The sequence below is a fragment of the Dipteris shenzhenensis genome, chromosome 14 (assembly GCF_047967505.1).
Source record: "Dipteris shenzhenensis isolate YYH24624 ecotype China chromosome 14, Dip_SZ_1.0, whole genome shotgun sequence".
NCBI classification, from domain to species: domain Eukaryota; kingdom Viridiplantae; phylum Streptophyta; class Polypodiopsida; order Gleicheniales; family Dipteridaceae; genus Dipteris; species Dipteris shenzhenensis.
In genome coordinates this window covers 35311644-35331696 of record NC_141609.1, presented here as the reverse complement: position 1 = coordinate 35331696, position 20053 = coordinate 35311644, and the positions used below count along the sequence as shown (strand labels likewise).

The 20053-nt window shown below is 43.5% G+C and overlaps 1 protein-coding gene across 1 annotated transcript in view; it reads right to left on the bottom strand.

The window, feature by feature from the left end:
- Positions 1–20053, bottom strand: part of SEX1 (Pyruvate phosphate dikinase, PEP/pyruvate binding domain-containing protein) — an 83291-nt gene that overhangs the window by 51196 nt on the left and 12042 nt on the right. Inside the window, exons 10-23 of the mRNA XM_087384385.1 lie at positions 14646–14756; positions 14462–14560; positions 14223–14354; positions 14035–14123; positions 13817–13951; positions 13516–13678; positions 13304–13393; positions 13024–13209; positions 12791–12853; positions 10985–11047; positions 10636–10695; positions 10373–10525; positions 10147–10230; positions 9869–10045 (exon numbers count right to left, since the gene is read on the bottom strand). Coding sequence (XP_087240511.1) covers positions 9869–10045; positions 10147–10230; positions 10373–10525; positions 10636–10695; positions 10985–11047; positions 12791–12853; positions 13024–13209; positions 13304–13393; positions 13516–13678; positions 13817–13951; positions 14035–14123; positions 14223–14354; positions 14462–14560; positions 14646–14756 — 1605 coding nt within the window. The remainder of the gene's footprint in view (positions 1–9868; positions 10046–10146; positions 10231–10372; positions 10526–10635; positions 10696–10984; positions 11048–12790; positions 12854–13023; positions 13210–13303; positions 13394–13515; positions 13679–13816; positions 13952–14034; positions 14124–14222; positions 14355–14461; positions 14561–14645; positions 14757–20053) is intronic.

Genomic DNA, 20053 nt, shown 5'->3' with positions numbered 1-20053 from the left:
TATCGTTGAATCGAGATTGCCCAAGAACATCCTGCCACTCATAGAAGATTTGAGGACTACCGGCTACTTTCTGAGGCTCACCTTTGCTCACCGAAGATGCATGGGAGATTGAATATTCTAAATTTCATCTACACCCATTAGCTCATAAGGGGAAAAGGATACTTCAGTTTATGCAAGGTGATCAACCATGGATATTTATGATGTGGAATTTGCTTTTACATTTGACTACTACAGCCTTTGGTCATTGGCAGCTTACCCAATGCGACTTTCACTTGGGTCATATTGATGGCAGGGTCAAGGGGAAGTCCTGTTACGAGGTTGTTTTCTAACTAGAAGCACACCCTTTCTCATCTTAAGTGGAATGGCCGGGATACTCTTGTTAGAACTCCTTGTATGTTGAATGCCTCCATTGATCAAAGGTGTTTATGCAACCAATGGCATTGCAAGAACCACGCCGATCTTATTTTCTTTGGTCCAAAGGCATATGCCTTATGGGTGATGCAATTGATGATGCTAGTATGGTGCTATCTTTTCCTACAGCATTCCGTGGTATGGTTTGGGACAGCATTACAGACCCCTAAGGCACTTATTACAACAGATGCTTTATGGTTTTCAGCCATTACCTTGCCTTGAGATTATGACTGCATCAAGGATTAGGCCTTTCACTCAAATAATCTTGATTGTTACTTGTTTTGCTATTAGATAATGTCATGGTTGCTTCACTGTATAAGGTTTTGTTATGTCATGTGCACGGATTGGTATCTGACGTGTACTGGGTACACAGAACTAGCTCAGGTTAGCCTGGGGAGGCTTAGAGCTAGGCAGGCTTGATTCTCGAGTTGAGTGGCAAGGGTACGAACTATTTATAGGTCTTCGCTATTTTTGGCGCCGGGGCCCGAGTCTATAAAAGAGGCCCAGGGGGTTCAGTTCTCAGTGTGCAGTTGGGAGCAAGTCTCGTTCCCAGGTGCTAGGTCTGATCCTGGATTGAGTCGCGGACGCGCGCCTGCATCTTAGCGTAGCCCAAGGCCCAGTGGCAGATCCGGGGCTTCACAGCGCCACCTGGTGGTATGGGACACCAGGCTGGTTTGGATCTGATTGGGAGTTCGTGCTAGTAGCTCAGCTCGTGGCTCGGAGGGGACATCTTCTGATTCGGGATCACATCCCGTAGATGTCACGGTTGGGTGGTGAGCAGCCTGCTCAGATCTGATGTTGTGTGTGGTTGTTTTGCAGATCAGGGGTTTCAGGAGTGCTGGGATGTGTCAGTTGGTATCAGAGCCAACTCCTGAGGTAGGAACTTCTGATGCGATAATTTTTGACGGATTACTCCTCCAGGTATGCCCTAAATTTCGAAATTTCTTGCTGCGTTTTTGCTGAATACCTGGGATAGGAGGGGTGGAGAGATATCTGGAAAAGAAAGAAGAATAGGAGAGAGAGAGAATCGAGATTTCTGAAGGCCCCTGAGAGAAGTTAGAGGGAGGAGAAATAGAGCAGAAAAGAGGGAAAGATGGGCAGGAAAAAGGCAGCAAGGGAGACGGGGATGCTGCGTTTACGAAGGTATGGAGTAGGCGGGGCAAGTAGAGGCTTGACAGCCTGCGCAACAGGCTGTCAACAGCTTGCACAACAGGCTGCGAACAGCCTGCGCATAGGGCTGCGTGCAGCCTGCGCAGGGGGGGTGCTTTTTCTGAAAAAAGCACCCCTCCAAAGCTGGAGGGGCTTGGCCTTTTTTGGAAGCTCGGCTTCCAAATAAGGCTGCCCTGCACCCTATATAGGTGGGGGCAGGGTACTAGCCTAGACACAGGCAGCCTAGAGCTTCGAGCTTTCCCCTCAATTTCAGTGCCAGCCAGCCAGCCTCATCCGTACCCTGCCTGCTCAGCATCGCACTGCCTCGTGCAGTCTCCTGCATCTGCCCCTGCTTGCGTCAACCTGCGCAGCCTTCAAAGGCCCTGCAGCAGCCGTACAGCCTGTACGGACTGTTTTCGCCAGCCCTTGTACCTGCTGCTGCATCAAATTTCGACTGCGCCTGTACCTGCAGAACTGTACGGACACCGTACAGTTACATCAGCACTGTATGGCCTCCGTCAGCCTTTGTACGGCCTGCGTCAGCAGACCGTATAGTTACTCCAGCAGCACGTGCATCCGCGTTGGGGATTCGGGGAGGCCTCGGGACTCGCGGGCTTCCGATTCGCCAGATTCCAGCATCTCCTTCCGTCTGCATCATTCGGGACGGTTTTCTTCTGCTCCATCCTCCTCTGTGCTTTGTTGCAGTCAGTTATTTCTCTCAGTTTGTATTCAAATCAGATTTTAGCCATGTCTGATGCTCAAAATCCCGAGTTCACCATGGGAGAGCAGGACTTGGATTACACTCCTGTGGGAGAGGAGGATCAGGGTCTCTATGACGACCTGATAACTAAAAAAGCCTTCAGTGAATTTACGACTGCTCTTGATGGCAAATTCGAGCAGGTCAATGCTAATCAATCGGGGTTGACACAGCAACTCCAGGGGATACAAGCAACTCTCACTCTTCTGGCTAGCACTGTACAGGCACTCACGCATGTGGATGCCATGGCTTCGGTGCTAGGCCCGAATATAACTCCAGATCCTTTTCCAAGTGACCAAAAGTCAAGAACAAAGGAGGTAGTTGACACTTGGTTGCACAAGTGGCAAGTACACTTCCAATTCCACCCCTATCCAGATGAGAAAAAGATTCAGCTTGCAGCAGGGTTTATGTCAGGTAAAGCCTTGCTATGGTGGAAAGAACTCCAGCCTAAGCCTGATACTTGGACAGATTTTGAGGGCATCTTCAGGAAGGAGTTCCTGAAGAAGGAGGATGACTACGATATCGTTGGCAAGCTCAAGGCCCTCGATATGTCAAAATTGAACTTGACCTTTGAAGTTTATCTTCAAAGATTTAGGGATCTGCAAACCAGGGCCACCAAAATGGATCCAGTAACCTTGTTAGGTTTCTTCGTGGATGGTTTGCCAGACTCCTACAAGTTGCAGATAAAGAACAACAAGTGCACAACGTTGCAGGAGGCCATGACATATGCACGCATATATGATGATACCATGGCCGGTACCAAGGCAACCACAGTTACCGATACGAGTGGAAAGAACAAACGCAAGTTCTTTCAGCATACGACTGGTATTGCGGAGACGAAGTCTACGGACAACGCCTCCAGGAAAAGCTTAACTCCAGCAAAGAATGCTAAAGCCCGTTTCCTTCGCACTCTGAGGCTCAAGAAAGAAGGGCGATGCTTCTATTGCGAGGAGCGGGGCCACACAAAGAATGAGTATCCTAAGCGGAAGAACCAAAAATTGGTGCTAGGACCGAAGCTCCAGGCGGGTCCACGTACCGCAGCCAAGGGAGCAAACCAAGTTGCGATGTCAGGTATTTCAGTGAATGTCATTACCTGCCCACTCTCTTGTAATTGTACTTTCAATACTTCGTTGTTTGGTTCCCATGATCTTTTCCGAGTTTATGGAGAAGTTAGGGACCAACAGGTTCACATTCTCTTTGATCCGGGCAGCTCTCACAATTTTGTTAATTACAAATTTGTGCAGAAGATGGGGCTGTCCACAGTACCTAGCGACCACACCTATGAGGTGCAGCTTCCAGCTGGGAAGCAGTTTTGGGATCGCAAGGTTGAAGCGCTTCCTATCCGGATTCAGGCCTACACGGGAGCTCTTACATGTTATGTTATGCATCTGGAGCATGTAGACTTGTTGATCGCGATAGAGTGGTTTAAAACCCACAATATTCAGATCGGATGGACGGAGCATACGCTTTCTTTTGTAGATAAGGACACCCAATTTTGTATTCAGTGTGATAAAATTCCCCCTTCTCAGGGGCCTATTGTATCTGCGATGCAGCTTCGGAATAAATTAAACAATTCTCATTATGATGTCTATCAGTGTGTTTTGATTCCACTTTCTTCATTTGTTGTTTCGGTAATTAACAAGAATGAATTAAGTGTGTTTGAACACCGTGAATTGAGAATGTTGTTAGATAATTTTAAGGATGTATTCCCAGCTCAACTGCCGGAAGGTTTACCTCCAGAACGGGCAGTAGATCATCGCATAGACTTAGTCCCAGGGGCTCAACCTATCAGTGTACCACCTTATAGGATGAGCCAGGTAGAGGAGGATGAGTTAGCTATCCAGCTTCAGGATTACCTGAATATGGGCTATATCCGCCCAAGTAAATCACCTTGGGGTGCACCTGTCCTCTTAAGAAAGAAGAAAGATTATTCCTGGAGAATGTGTATAGATTATAAACGATTAAATAAAGTTACAATTAAGAACCGCTATCCTTTACCTCGTTCCGATGATTTGATAGACCGTTTGGCCGGAGCGAAGTATTTCACTAAGATTGATTTGCGTACGGGTTATCACCAAATCCGTATCTATGCTAAACACATAGATAGGACCGCATTCCGGACTAGGTATGGTCATTTCGAGTTCCTCGTATTACCTTTTGGTTTGACCAATGCTCCTGCTACTTTTCAGCAGATGATGAACGATTTGTTCAGGGATTTTCTGGGCAAATTTGTTGTAGTGTTCTTAGATGACATCTTGGTATATAGTAAAACGCTTGAGGAACACATAGGACACCTCCGGGTTGTTTTGGTTGTTCTAAGACAGCATAAGCTTTATGCCAAGATGAGTAAATGTGACTTCTTTATGAAGGAGATCATTTACTTAGGACACAAGATTTCTTCTGAAGGTATTAGCATTGATCTGGATCGTATCCAGAAGGTTTTAGAATGGCCTATTCCTCAGACTGTGAAACAACTTCGTTCTTTCCTAGGATTTACGGTATTTCTTCGGAAGTCTGTGCGTGATTATTCACATATCACCGCATCCCTGACCAACATATTGAAAGGTCGTGGACGCAGGTCTACCCAGCCGATCTCTTGGAATGATGCAATGAACAAGGCTTTTGAAACCTTGAAGTTTTCTATCAAGGAAGCACCCGTTCTTGCATTACCCGATCCTACCCGGCCTTATGTTTTAGAGGCCGATGCGAGTGATTATGCGATTGGGGCAGCTCTATTCCAAGAGGGCAGACCTGTAGCTTTCGAGAGTAAGAAGCTAGACGACACTCAGTATCGTTGGCCCACACTTGAGAAGGAACTTTATGCTGTAGTGTATGCTCTCAAGGTTTGGAGACACTACTTGTATGGTTCAAAGTTCCTTGTATTGACTGATCACCAGTCAATTAAGTATGTGTGTGATGGCTCAGAATTGAGAGGAAGGAAAGCTAGATGGGCAGAGCTAATGCAGGACTTTGATTTCGAAATACGTTATCGTAAGGGTTCGTTGAATAGTGTGGCGGATGCCTTAAGTCGGGTTAAGTTTGTAAATGCATTGTCATTTACGAAAATATCCTCAGACCTATTTCAATCCTTGAGAGGGCTATACGCAACTGATAGTCATTTCAGTTCTTATTGGCAGAGAGTCCAGGAAGGGAATTCCATGGTTGACCAGGACTCAGGGATTGTGCCACCTAGGATACAGGCGGCAGGAGGTCAGTGGATGATTAGGAGGATGATTAGGAACGGCTTGCTGTTCCGGAATGAAAAGATTTGTGTACCTGATGTTCTGGACCTTAAATCCAAGATTCTCTGGGAGTGTCATGATGCTCCTAGTGCGGGACATCCAGGTATACATAGGACTCTGTCTCTTGTGAAGCATACCTTTTATTGGCCTAAGATGCGTGCATTTATAGAGAACTATGTTGTAGGTTGCCGGGTTTGTCAGGTTACTAAGGCTGAACGCCTTAGAAGCGCGGGCTTATTACAGCCATTACAGATTCCAGGTAATAAATGGGAAAGTATTTCCATGGATTTTATTACTGGTTTGCCTCGCACGCGCAAGGGTCATGACTCTATTTGGGTCATAGTCGACCGTTTGACAAAAATGGCTAGATTCTTACCTACAAGAACAACTATTTCAGCTGTTCAGTTGGCTCACGAGTTTGTGGACCACTTGTTCAAGCTGTATGGTTTGCCAGCGGACATAGTCAGTGATAGGGACTCAAAGTTTACAAGTAACTTCTGGACACTTGTATTTGAGAAGTTGGAAACTACTCTAAGTATGAGTTCCTCGGATCATGCACAATCCGATGGCAGTACAGAGAAGGTCAACCAGTTGGTTGAAGACATGCTTCGGGCATATGTATCTAAGAGACAGTCTTCATGGGAAGATTATCTACCTATGATTGAATTTTCTTACAACAGTGCAAAGCATTCTAGTACAGGTTACAGTCCTTTTATGCTTATGTACGGGTTTCAACCTAAGTCACCAGTTATGGTTGGATTAAAAGGGATTCAAAATGATGCTGCTAAGAATTTCTTGCTAGATATGCAGGAAATGTTGCAGTTTGCCAAGGAGTCTATTAGAAGTGCCCAAGATCGGGACAGATTTTATGCTAATAGACATCGTTCACCCAGAGAGTTCTCTGAAGGAACGATGGTATATTTGAGAATTCCTAAGGAATCCAAGAGCCTAAGTACTGGTTTGGTTCCAAAATTATCCCCTAGATACTGTGGCCCATTCAAGGTCATTAAAAGAATTGGACCAGTTGCATATCGACTAGAATTGCCTCCTGATGTTAAAGTACATCCAGTCTTTCATGTCAGTAGACTGAAAAAAGTCTTGGGTGCAGATGATCAACTTGTTTCTCCTCATGAGATTATAGAAGTTACAGATTTAACTTTTATTCCTCACGAACCTGAGTGTATTCTTGAATTTCGTGAAAGACAGACTCGAAATCGTACTATCACGGAATACAAGATTAAGTGGAAGGATCGTGTTGAGGAGGATGCAACATGGGAGACATTACAAAACCTCCAAAGAACATTTCCCGATTTCTTAGCGAACTCAGGAGTGAGTTCTTAGAGGAGGGGGAGTATGTCATGTGCACGGATTGGTATCTGACGTGTACTGGGTACACAGAACTAGCTCAGGTTAGCCTGGGGAGGCTTAGAGCTAGGCAGGCTTGATTCTCGGGTTGAGTGGCAAGGGTACGAACTATTTATAGGTCTTCGCTATTTTTGGCGCCGGGGCCTGAGTCTATAAAAGAGGCCCAGGGGGTTCAGTTCTCAGTGTGCAGTTGGGAGCAAGTCTCGTTCCCAGGTGCTAGGTCTGATCCTGGATTGAGTCGCGGACGCGCGCCTGCATCTTAGCGTAGCCCAAGGTCCAGTGGCAGATCCGGGGCTTCACAGCGCCACCTGGTGGTATGGGACACCAGGCTGGTTTGGATCTGATTGGGAGTTCGTGCCAGTAGCTCAGCTCGTGGCTCGGAGGGGACATCTTCTGATTCGGGATCACATCCCGTAGATGTCACGGTTGGGTGGTGAGCAGCCTGCTCAGATCTGATGTTGTGTGTGGTTGTTTTGCAGATCAGGGGTTTCAGGAGTGCTGGGATGTGTCATGTTACCTCCTCCTTGGGTTTCCATTCATGTAAATCAATCTAGTTTATGACGCGTACTTCTCGGTGGTGGAGGAGACAATTGAAACAAATTTGGGCTTGCAAACTCCCCCTTCGTCAATATATTTCCTTTGGGTGAGTTTTGCCTGGGGTTCTTCCGTTTGTAACGATTTCGCCTGCCAACACATTGCTCTAGACACTTATTGCTGATGTCTATCCTTGCAGGAGTCCATGCCTCATTTATTTTGGCATTGTCCTAAATCTCGTGATTTCTTGTTTATGTTAGAGCAGCGATGTCGGGCCCACTTTCCTAGTGCTCACTTTGGCAAGCTATTTTGGTTGTTTGGCGATCATCCTATCAGGCAAGGGTTTGATCTTTTCTTTCATTTATAGGGTCCTTGATGACCCATTCATGGCTAAGTATCACTTCTTCTGGGCATCTCTATGGCAATTTTTCTTTGATTGCCTGTATGATGGGATCTTCCTTATCCTGCTTTTTTGTCATACAAAGATCTTATGATGTTGTAACTTGTAATTACATGTCTCTTTCTTGGGAGCTGTTTCTTGTAGTATAAAAGTAAATAGATTTCACCCAAAAAATGTGTGTGTGTGTGTGTGTGGACTGGCTGCTAGCCTTCATGTGAATTTTTAGAAATGTCGCTTGTTGCCTTTGCATTCTAAAGAGTGGCACGGTCTTGGATGGCCGGGGGAAATTGTCTCGCCCACTCAGTTGGTAGGCCATCTTGGTTATCCTCTGGGTTGGATGATTACTCATCGTCAACAGACTGATTGGGTCCTTGCCAAATTAAAGAAAAATCTTGAATATTGGAAGTTGGCTACTTGGTCGTTGCATGTTCGGCTCTGAAGTTCAATCCATTTTGGTGGCCTACATTCAATTCTATTTTCCTTTGATCTTTTTTCGCAACGAAGATCTTACCTCCTTTATGTCCACCATCATGGAAATTTTCTGGCGTTCCAAGCATGGTAGGAAAACCTTGCGCTTACTTGCAGTACAAAGTTATGTTCACCAAAATGCATGGGGGATTGAATATTCTTAATATTCATGTGCATATTCTGGCTCATAAGGGGAAAATGATGCTACAATTCTTACATGGTGCTCACCCTTGGGCTGCTATGATGCATTTTCTGCTTCTAAAAATCACCACCCCACTTTTGATTACTGGCAGCCTACTAAGTGGGATTTTCTGTTCGGTAGTATTGAAGACAAGGTCAGAGGTTGCCCTCTTGTTTCTCATATGTTTTTGGATTGGAAGCATATTCTTTTGCATTTGGCTTGGCATGGTCGTGACTCGTTGCAGGGCAGCAGGGGCAGCTCTTTGAGAGCTGAGAGCATCCATTGGTCACGGGTTTTTTCTCCACCGTTGGCTTTGCAGGAGCCCAGACGATCATATTTTCTTAACTTGAAAGGGATCTCTTCTATGGCTGATGTCATTCACGAATTTGGCACTCTCTTATCCTTTTCTTTGGCTGCTAGAAAGTATGGTTTAGGAATGCATGATCACCTTGTATGGCAGGCTATTACTCGTATGCTTCAACCTTTTCAGCCAGTAGCGCCTTCAGAATTTCAAGACAAGCTTCAGGACTGAACTTTTCTTCCAGCACACTCGTCCATTCAAGCTGTTTTATATTACAGTGCCCTCTTTATATATTCTATTGCCTCCACCTTGGGCTTCATCTTTTGCAAATCAGATTTGGCGATTGGATCGTCCAGCCAAATGGTCGTGAAAAAGATTTGAGGCAGATTTGGCATTCCAAGGTCCCTCTTCGACAACAGGTTTTTTTATGGCGCATTTTGTTGGGGGTTTTCCCGTCTAAACAGCTTCTATCATTACGACGCATCGCTCCAGCTATTTGTCGTCGTTGCTTGGCTCAGAGGGGAGTTTGTGTCTCATATTTTTTGGCACTGCCCTGACACACGGAACTTTTTGGGCATCCTTCAGCACAAATTACGATTGAGATTTCCTCATACTACTTAGGCAAGTCTTTCTTGCTTTTGGGGATTTATCCTTGCCGACCGGAATTTGATTTGTTCTTTTCCTGGATTCGATATTGGGCATAATTGGACTCTCTGGAAAGATAGAAACCACAGAGTCTTTGGTGATCCTATGTTTTCTATTTTCGTTTCTTTCGTCGCTCTTTGCAGCAATCTCTCTTCGATTGTCTACAAACTTACTAAATAGACTATGATGTATATTTGTCCTACAGTGAGATTTTCTCTTGATGTATTTTTCAGTTTTTGCAGTTTGGGACATCTTTGTTAATGTACTTTGGCATATCCCTTATTGGGATAGCTATTCTGTAATATAAAGTTATAAAAGTTTCACGCAAAAGAAAAAAAGTGTGTGTGTGTGTGTGTGTGTGTGTGTGTAGAGAGAGAGAGAGAGAGAGAGAGAGAGAGAGAGTTGTATGACATACAGCCCACTGTTCCACCCCCAGTAAACCCCCAAGGAGATCAGCTGATGGCTGTAAAAGTTCCTGGTATTGTTCAGCTTTGTCAGCTAGTGCAAGCCTGGTGCGGTCCAATACAGCTTTAGCCCTTAGTGCCCATTCATCCTGACCACTTTTGCATGCCTCAGAGATGTTATACCATTCCTGTCATAAAGAAATACACTTAACAATAGTCAATCACTATCAAAGATAAGTGGCTATACAAAAATTGGCTTTCTGGTAGCGATGAAATATGACATACTCACCTTCAGACAATATACAAGTTCTTCATTGTTATTGGATGATAAGCACAAATTTTCAAGTACCAGAGTAATCATATAAACAATATTCTGCAACCAAAAAGGCAAAGTGTAATAGCTGATATGTAAAATTTCTGCTAGCTTTGACTAAATATATTCAAGAGCTCAGACACTACCTAACCAAATAAAGGAACTTGTTTTCTTACAACACAAACAGACTAGAAATATGTACCACTGCAGAGGCATTGCTGAGCCCCTCAAGCCCTCTTTCCACTGCAGTTCTGACAGTTGAATCTAGAGCCAAATCCAGAAAGATGATGTCTCGCAGCCGATCACTTGATTTAACGAGGGATGGTTGAAGTTCTCTACGAGACTCCAACAGACCCTAAAAGCAGATTCATTTAAACACAATCAGATTCTGCAAAGTTGAGTAACACAAGAAATAGACATAGACAAATTTATAAAGGATGGAATTAAATCCAGGGTATCACTCACCTCCATTAGAGGAATCACGTCCTTGTCTTCCACATGTTCCAACACAAACTCCAGGAGTCCCTTCAAAAAGATGTATGCCAGCTCCAATATTAAGAATATCTTCCAGACTCTTGTGGCTTTTCATGCCATGAAAACTTTTACAAGCCCTATGACTATATGTGAACTTACTTTCACTGAGAGTTGATGCTTAAGAAGTAATTCTAGAAGAGTACTTGCAGAACCATTTTTTAAAAGGAGAGAGAACTAGTTCAAACTATCAAAGCTAATGCACCATTAGAGCGAGTACCCCCAGGGCTCAGTGAAGAGTGTAAAGGGTGAGAGGGATGTATCAATTTCCCTAAGTGCTTACTGGTAGTTCTGATGAAAGTCCTGCGATTGGGCGGATATGAACACCCCCCATAAATCCTTCCCCCTGTGTAGAATCCATGAGCAGAGATTAGTGCAATTGGACTACTATATTTCACAGACAAAGGGAGGAAACCTGTCCATAATCTTAAGTATGAGAAAGTAGCTTTTAAATACATTATTAGAACCTACTGATGATTCATTAAATCAGCTAAAGCATTGCTTCCTAGAGTAATCAAACATCATGTGTCAATCATTAGCAGCATGAAAATTTAGCTTCTATGACACTAACTGCTTCTTTTCTCATATTTGAAAGCCCTCTATGACCTCATCTTTGAACCCCCTACATGCCTTCTTCTTTTCCAAACAATTTTAAAATGAAAATAAATGCAATAACTAATACCAACTTTACATAATCTTTTTAAAAAGAACAAAAGAAACACTACGGAGACCTTTCCACTTGGACGACAAGCTAGTTTAGTCGACTACAAATCATTCCTTGCTAAACCATTTTTTTCACAAATGCTAAACCAATATATTCTAGCACAATAACTACAAATGATTCATCCAATCATTCCTTGCTAGATCATTTTTTCACCCGTATCCCCAGTCTAGCACAATAAATTCTAGGAGCAACAAGGCAAGAATCTCTGCTTGGACCTACAAAAAAGTGCCTGCCCCCAAGCTGTTCAATTTGCCTACTGCCTCCTTGTCTTGAGAAACATTAAGGGCATACATTCTCCCCTGTTTACTCCTGCTCCATGGCCTCTGAAGATGGAGGACAACCTATGGTTTGTAAAAGTATGAAACTCAGAGGACACCAAGGTATTTGCTCCAACAAAGGCCCATTTGTTAATATAATAGTAGCCAAGTGTCTCCTAAATTGTCTTGTACATTGTACAAATGAACCAAAAGACTTTAAAGCTCCAATTGCAATCTCCTCAAATCTTGATGAAACCAAGAAACCCAAAATGAACCAAAAGCTATAATAGCTCCACTCCAATCTAAACATGAGACTAAAATAAAAACACACATATATACCTTCATAAGACTGGAATACATCCAATCTTTAAAATTAAAATTTTCATAAAACGAGCAAACGAACAAAGGAAAGAAGGGATGAAAAAATAAACTTGGTAAGCAGAGATAAGCAAATGTATGCTCTTTAGAGTAAAGGCAACCTAGAGGCTATGCCTCACTTCAAAAAGGCATGTATCACGTTTTTGGGGTTTGTCTTACTCATTTGAGCTTGATGCTCTTTTGGTGAAAGCATGAGTGGGCTTTTTGTGAAGATTAACATACTTAGATTTGTACATCGTATTTTGCTCTCCACTCCCTTCATAGATTCCATGATGTATCTCTCTCACATTTCTTTAAACAACACTTCCGCGTGTAATCCAAAACAAACTTGTATATACTATGCTCTTTCGTAGTCTTAAAGCATCATTCATGTGATACAATTCCGTTGTACCTCTTTTACAGACCTCCCTTACGTTTCTCTTAAATGGGCATAAAGAGGATTGCAGTTCCCTCCCTACCATTTTTATTAGCATAAAGGTTGAACAAATAAACCAGATAGCTGACACGCAACCCAGAGTTCTCATAGGAATCCCACCTGCTTTCCTTCAACGATAATGAAGGCTCAATCACCAAGGAATTGCTGTGGATTTGAAATTAAGTTTAAAAATGGAATACCATGCATCTACTGTTAAAGCAAAGACAATAATGTCCAGTTCATAAAAGCCCATCATAACATGTGTAAAGCATGGTAACTTACAGTGCACTTCATTTGCATGGGACAATGACAAACCTGAGAAGAATAACCCATACAAGTTGAAATAGCTGATTCAAGGTCTGCTCCTGAGTGTACTGCCTATAGAAAAGAAATCACTCCAACACCACACACCCACACCAAAAAAATAAGGGATTGAAATAGAAGACAGAGATGCAGAAAAGAAATCATGGAACATTACTTAAGTTAACCAAATTCCTTTCACTCTTAACTCTAATAAACCACCTAAACTGCGTAGCCAGTAAACAAACCTTGAGTGTCCTTAAGTAGGCCGTTAAGTCACGAATAAGACCCTCTTTTTGATCTTGCCTAAAGCGAGGCTCAGATACAATAGGTCTATCATAGCTTTTAAGACGCTCTTTGGTAACACCATTGGAATTCAAAGTTTTCCAGTATGTTTCCATTTTAAAGTCATTTTTTATATAGTCAAGGAGAGCCTGCAATATGAAATTTAGCATCAACAGGCTTGAAAGCTAGAAATAGCAGGCATCTTTAAATGTAATTTCAAATGCCCAAATCTCAGGTCCAAACCTCGCATATCACAACATCATCTGGGCTTGTATTGTTATGAAGCTTTTGGTGCCATTCTTCCATCATCCCGCCTTTGCAGTCATTTTTCCTCTGAAATCATAGAAGATCAAGACAAAAATTCATGCCTTCCTATAACTTCTGCCATCATCTTCCGAATTGAATTCAAATGTAGCTGTACAGGCATCCACAGTATACTTTTTTCCTTTTGATACCTGTACTACAAGTATCTCATCCCTGATACGCTGCCCTACATCCCCTTGTCCACCTCTGCCAACAGTTGACATTATGAGCCTAATAATCTCCCTGTCTTGAGGCTGCTCTTTGAACATGTCTTGAAGCAAACCCGTGAGCCGATCCTGAGCAGCACTAATCTCTCTGCATCAACCCCACAAAACACTTTAGTTCCCTTAGATGTCTTATTGAAAAAACATCAGGAAATCACTGTGATGGGCCAAAAGAAAAAGCAAACGAGCAAACATGAAATAATATCCTGCTAGGGAGGAATGGACTGACCGGGGCTTCACATTGTAGTTTTTATTCCAAGTAAGTTGCCTGGTAGCCATGAATCTCATCCAGACAAGAATAGCCACTAGTGGTAATTTTCCCCCATTCCTTGCTTTCTGTGTCAGCTCAGTGGCAATGTTAAATCTGCAAATCCAGCCAGAAAACTCCTTGATAGTCCACAAGAAGAAATAGAAACCAGCCAATAATACATCATTTAAGCTACAAACCTGTGCATTAAAGATCTTTCAGCATCACTTTCACAGCTTGCAATGTCCTGTATCAACCATTTTGCAGTACCTTTGCCATCTCCAATGGCCTGCTTGCAAATAGATCTCTCATAAGCCACAAATTCCAATCCCTGAACCACCAAACTTCAATACTAATTTGGAGAAAAACAGTATCAAGTTGGCAGTACCTTTCTTGGCTTCTTCTCTGCCTTCAGTGAAATGTAAAAGTCAGACCCACTGTTTTTTATCCAGGAATCACCTGACCGGAAAACAAATGGGATGCCCATAATACCAGAATCTCTGACAATTATCTCCAATCTCTAAATTCACCAAGGCAAGCAAATTATGTGTCAATGATTAAGAAGTTCCCCAAACAGTGAGGATTTCAGATCAGCTAGTTTGAAAATTATAGATACTGAGTGCATACCTGAACAGATAATTCACCAGCAGAACCTTCTTTGAAAGCGGTCTCACATGAACCTTGAAGGACTGTGGAGTCGAAAGGAATGCTGCCTTCTGGAGGAACCTGGTCAATCAATACAATTGTTTAGACGATTTTATACTCCGGAAGATTCCAAATGCTTTCAGATGACTGCAAAGGAATATATTGCCTGCCACTCTCCAGCAGAGTGCTTTGACACAGCCCAATGGAGAACAAGCGGAATTTTTGCATCTGAAATGAATGTGATACGATGTTCTTCTCTTGGATTTGTCACAACAACCTGCACATTATCAAGATATTAAGAAAGCACAAACCCAAAAATCTATACAAAACATTTGTGTGTGTGTGTGTGGGTTTTTACCTCTTTTGAGGTTTCCCACACAGAAATATAAGATTTCACTAAAAAAGTGTGTGTGTGTGTGTGTGTGTGTGAGGCGCTATTCAGCGGGTCTGCATAGATCATGAGGTCTTTTTGGCATATACTGAAATTTTCAGTCGATGTAATTGTAGCACCTTGTTTGGAGGTCACTACTCATGTAATATAATCAATCAAAGATTTCACCCAAAAAAAAAACAAAGTGTGTGGCGCTATTGGGCACTTTGGACTTTATGGACAGACAAGAACTGTAAAGTCATTGATGATCCCATATTTTGCTTGTTTGGTTTTTTTAAGCGTTCTCTGCAGCAATCCTTCTTTGATTGCTTGCAGACGCACTCCATAGATCATGATGTATATTTAGCATACACTGAGATTTTCAGTTGATGTACTCTTGGCTGCCTCGTTTTGAGGTTGCTACTCTTGTAATATAATCAATCAAAAGTTTTTACTAAAAAGAAAAGAAAAGTGTGTGTGTGTGTGTGTGTGTAAACCTTAGGAGAGAAAAGCATCATGGAGAGACATGGAATGTTCGTCAAAAGCCTCTATGAAAAAGATGGGGTAAAAGGTCAACCACGACTATATTGTCAAGGCAGCAAATGACATCATAACAAAAGAAGACATGGGTAAAGGTTTGAAAAAGCTAGCTAATGGGAGGCTTCAGACCCACAAGGGCTGGTGGCGGAAACGGTAACATGGGGAGAAGAGAAGACAAAGAAAATACTTACCAGGCTCACGAATATCGCTCTAGAGGAAGGGTTTCCCTTAGAATGGCATTGTACCAATCCAAAAGGAGGGAGATGGCAAGTTGGCAAAGAATGATTGGACAGTGATGGTAAGCACCCTAATGGCCAGGCTATATAGCACTATCCTTGAGCAAAAAATCAGCAAATTGGCGGAGGTACAGGGAGTCGGGGAACCATCCCAAGTAGGGTTTCCCCCAAACACTCCACGGTAGATCACTTGGTTGCCATAAGGGCTGCATCAGAGGGAAAGATATTGTCTATTGCTGCTTTGTGGATTTCAAGTTGGAAGTTGTCGGAAGATTGGAATAGCTTCAAGTTTCTCAAGAACTTAGAGAGGCCACATACTAACTCTATGAGAAAGTTTTAGCAGAGTTAGCATAGCCACCAGTGGGATGGATCATGCTCCAAGGCAAAAGCTGTCATAAAGCAATGACATAAGGATCAAGCAAGGCTGCCCCTCTCACCAACTCTTTTCAATGTCTTTATTGATGATTTGGAAAGGTAAACGAGAATACACAGCAAGGAGGGTTTTTGGATTGCAGGATATGCTCTAGTACTGCTTGTCTACGTGGATGATGTAGTTTTCTTTGCAAAGGCAAGGAGAACATGCAAGCACATTCGGATGCATTGGGAGACTTCTGCAGACACCACTCAGGAATGTATGTCAACATAGACAAGACAAAAGTAATGGTGATTGGGATTCGTAATAAAAAAATTGATGCCACCTTCGAAGGAGAGCCCTTGGAAAAAGTCAATATAAATATCTGGGACTGGAATTTGCAGACAACTACAAATGGAATGCATGTGTGGAGAGGAGAATTTTATGTTTTCTCATAGGGGACTTAGGGGATAAGGCATAGACACCCTACCCCGTTCTACTGGCTGAGACAAATATGATACCTCTAGAAGGGGAGGCATTATGTCAATTCATGGTTTACCTCAACAAAGTTGAGGAGATTGATGCCAATACGATACCGCACAAGGCAATGGAAGCTACACAAATCAGGGTATGGCACAGAGAGGAAATGAAATGGATGGAATCATGGGGTATAACAACTATTGATATGCTAGAACATGCATGTGAAATTAGGAGATGACGCAGAAAATGATACAAAAATAATGGCAAAACAATGGGGACAAAAATCAAGTTCTACAAACAGGAAACTAACCTGAATGGACAGCTATGGAATGCAAACATACCTTGGGGCAAGACATACCAATGTTTAAAAGGTATCTAATCTTTAAAATTAGAGCTACTTCACATGAACTAGAAGTGCACAGGGGCAGGTGGGCAAGACCGAGGATCCCCAAAGAGGAAAGAAGAGGCAAAATCTGCCCCATAGGGGTGGTAGAAAATGAATAGCATGTACTTCTAAGATGTAGAGCCTACGCACACATCAGATTAGGCTATAGGGATAGCAGAGACAATCTGAACACCCTATTGGAGCAGCCAGCCAAACAGCTAGGAAGGCACTTAAAACAAGTTTTGGAATACTGCAACAAGGTACTAGGACTAACACACAAGCTATCCCAAGTACTCACTACATAGTAGCAAGTTCTTAATTTTTCCTCCACTGGATGTAAGGATCACTATTTGTTGATAGTGATCGCCAATCCCATAGATCTAGAAGGGTCCCACGTGGACTTCAATACAATCATATCATATCTTTTGGCATAGACATCTCTCTCTCCATAATTCATTATGTCGCTACCAGATCATTCCCCACAACCATGTCTACAACTCACCCTTCAGCTGGGAAGATGCCGCACAACCCATGGTTTGAAAATGAGTGTTGGGAGATAAGATGTGCCCTCAACAGGAGCAGGCCTTGGGACACTTGACAAGGTCTGAGGCACAGTGGATTTCACAGCGTATGACATGACGTAAGAGGTGGTATGAGTCAATCGAAGGGAGAGTACAAGCTCCTAGAGGCCTACCAATTGGGTCAAGAGTACGAGAGGAGCGAAGTAGGAATAGACCCTCGCACTTACACTATTTGGGCTCAATATTGATGAGATTACTACTTTCATTGACTGCTTAGGAGATGAGGAATCATTCCTAGCTGATCTGATGATACAGAATTGTTGTATGCAGATGACATTGTCCCTCTATCCTTCTCAGTAGTAGGCTTACAGAGACACCTAGATGCCTTGGAGGTGTTTGTAGAGAGAGAGAGAGAGAGAGTTGATGGTCAACCTTGGCCAAAACCAAGTTGTGATCTTCACCACCTCATGAGCAGTACTTCACCGACACAGCTTCACTTGTGAGGGGAGCCGGTGGAGATCATACAATCTTACACCTACCTAGGGGTAGTCTATGCTGGGCAAGTCTTCACAATGACTCTCGCAACCACGGCATGAACCTTCTGGGGGGTGACTTGTCAACGATCGAGTGGCATTGATTCAAGAGGCTACAGGTAACTATGGGTTCCAGGATGATTCAGAGTAAGCCCTCGGTCCCCGACCAAATCATACGGAAGAGTTTGGTATGAAGCCACTCCAGATTGATGCCATCTTCCAGACAGTCACTTACCTTCACACGGTCTAGATCTTACCTAGAGGGAGACTATCGAGGGTGGCACTTGAGTCAACTATATGATTAGCTAGGAGCACGGTTCGCATGGCTTGGTACGCATGCATTTCCAAATGGTTTAACAACCAAGGTATTAAGACCGTCTCTCCCCCTTTCAATACACCTTGGATGCTCCTGATACCTTGGTCCCATGGGATGAGACCACATGCAAGCCCAATGGTGCCATCCAAATAATCATGAGCCACATTGAATTAATCAAAATTGAAGTTAATTACTAGTCACCATGGTATCCCATGATGTTAGGCATGGTATGATTATTTGGATGGGCTTACATCAAGATGGTATAGCACTCATCAGAGATCTCAACCCTAGACCCAAAGATTCACTCTAAAACTAATGTAATGAAGGCCACTTCATAGAAATAATATTATACTCTAGTAATGTGCTAAATAATTCGAGCTGAGATGCCATGTGCACTCCTCGACTCTCTCTGACTCTCAAGGATGTAAATGTTTCTTTTTGGATGTGTACTTTGTCTCATAGTCCCATGAGGGCTTCTACAGACGTTAATACATCTCTCTCTCTCTCTCTCTCTCTCTCTCTCTCTCTCTCTCTCTCTCTCTCTCTCTCTCTCTCCGTCCATAGCTGCTTACCCGTGTGCTCACGTCCGACACCCATCTCTGCTTGCCCGTCCGTCACCCGTCTGTTCACGTCCATCGCTCATCACACCTCCAGCTCGTCCAAGCACACCTCCAGGCAAGCCCAAACAAGTTCACTGGCTCACAAGTCACGCAGACCATCCGCTAGGGCTGCCAGGGCACATGGGCCTGCGACGCTCCAGCTCCAATAGGCTCCCCATGGGCTCATAGGTCATGGAGACCATCCACCAGGGCTACCAGATCACACGGCCCCCCAATTCTATTTGTGATGCTCTAGTCAATCCCAAAGCAGACACACAAGTCATGGGAACTTTGGAAGTTCTCGCTAGGACACACGGGCCATCCTGTCTTACTTACAATGTCCATGCAAACGTAGCATGCTAACTAGGCCCGCACACATGCAGGGGGGGTCTTTTTCCCCGCCTAGCACTTTGGCCTTGGGGGCCTGACTTTAGCTGCTCTCAGCCCTATACAGATTAAGCAACAAAATTACACAGAAGCAGCCCCTAAATCTAAGAGAAGTCACAATGCAGCTTTGAAAAAGTGGAAACATCTGTTCTATCAGAGAACACTAGAAGCTGCCAAAACAGGCTCAAAATGTGAGAAACCCACTCTTCTTTGCAGTTTTGGAATTCTAAATACAAGGAGCGTCTTTCCAAATAGTCACGATGCCTACACAAGGATGCTTTGAGGACAAATGGGGGAAACAAGTGCTACAGAATGCCATGACAGCTTATTCAACAGGGACACCCAATAAGAATGCAGAAAATGTCCTTATCAGCCTCAACTAAATCTGCATAGCCCTCATTGAGAAAATAGACAATTTGGAAGCCACCAATGTGGCCCTGCTTGCTGAGAAAACACTTGTGGACAAGGCCTCTTCAAGGAGGGAAGATGCAAGATGAATGGCTGAAGGAGAAAACAAAGAGAGAGGAGTGGGAGAAAGAAAAGGGGGACAGGGAAAATGTCAGGACCAACCTCCAAGACAAAATGCATGCATTGGAGATTGAATTGCAGCAAATCAAAGCAATGAAGGGGGGCTCGGATGGGACATGCAAGGCAATGGAAGAGCTCAAAGCAGAAAATGCCAAACTCAGGAAAGACATTGCAGATATTCAGGCCACAATGCAAGGGAAGATGAATCCAGGAACATTCCCAAACTCATCCTCTAAAAACACAACGCAGAAAATGCCAAACTCAGGAAAGACATTGCAGATATTCAGGCCACAATGCAAGGGAAGCATATACCTAGATGAATCCAGG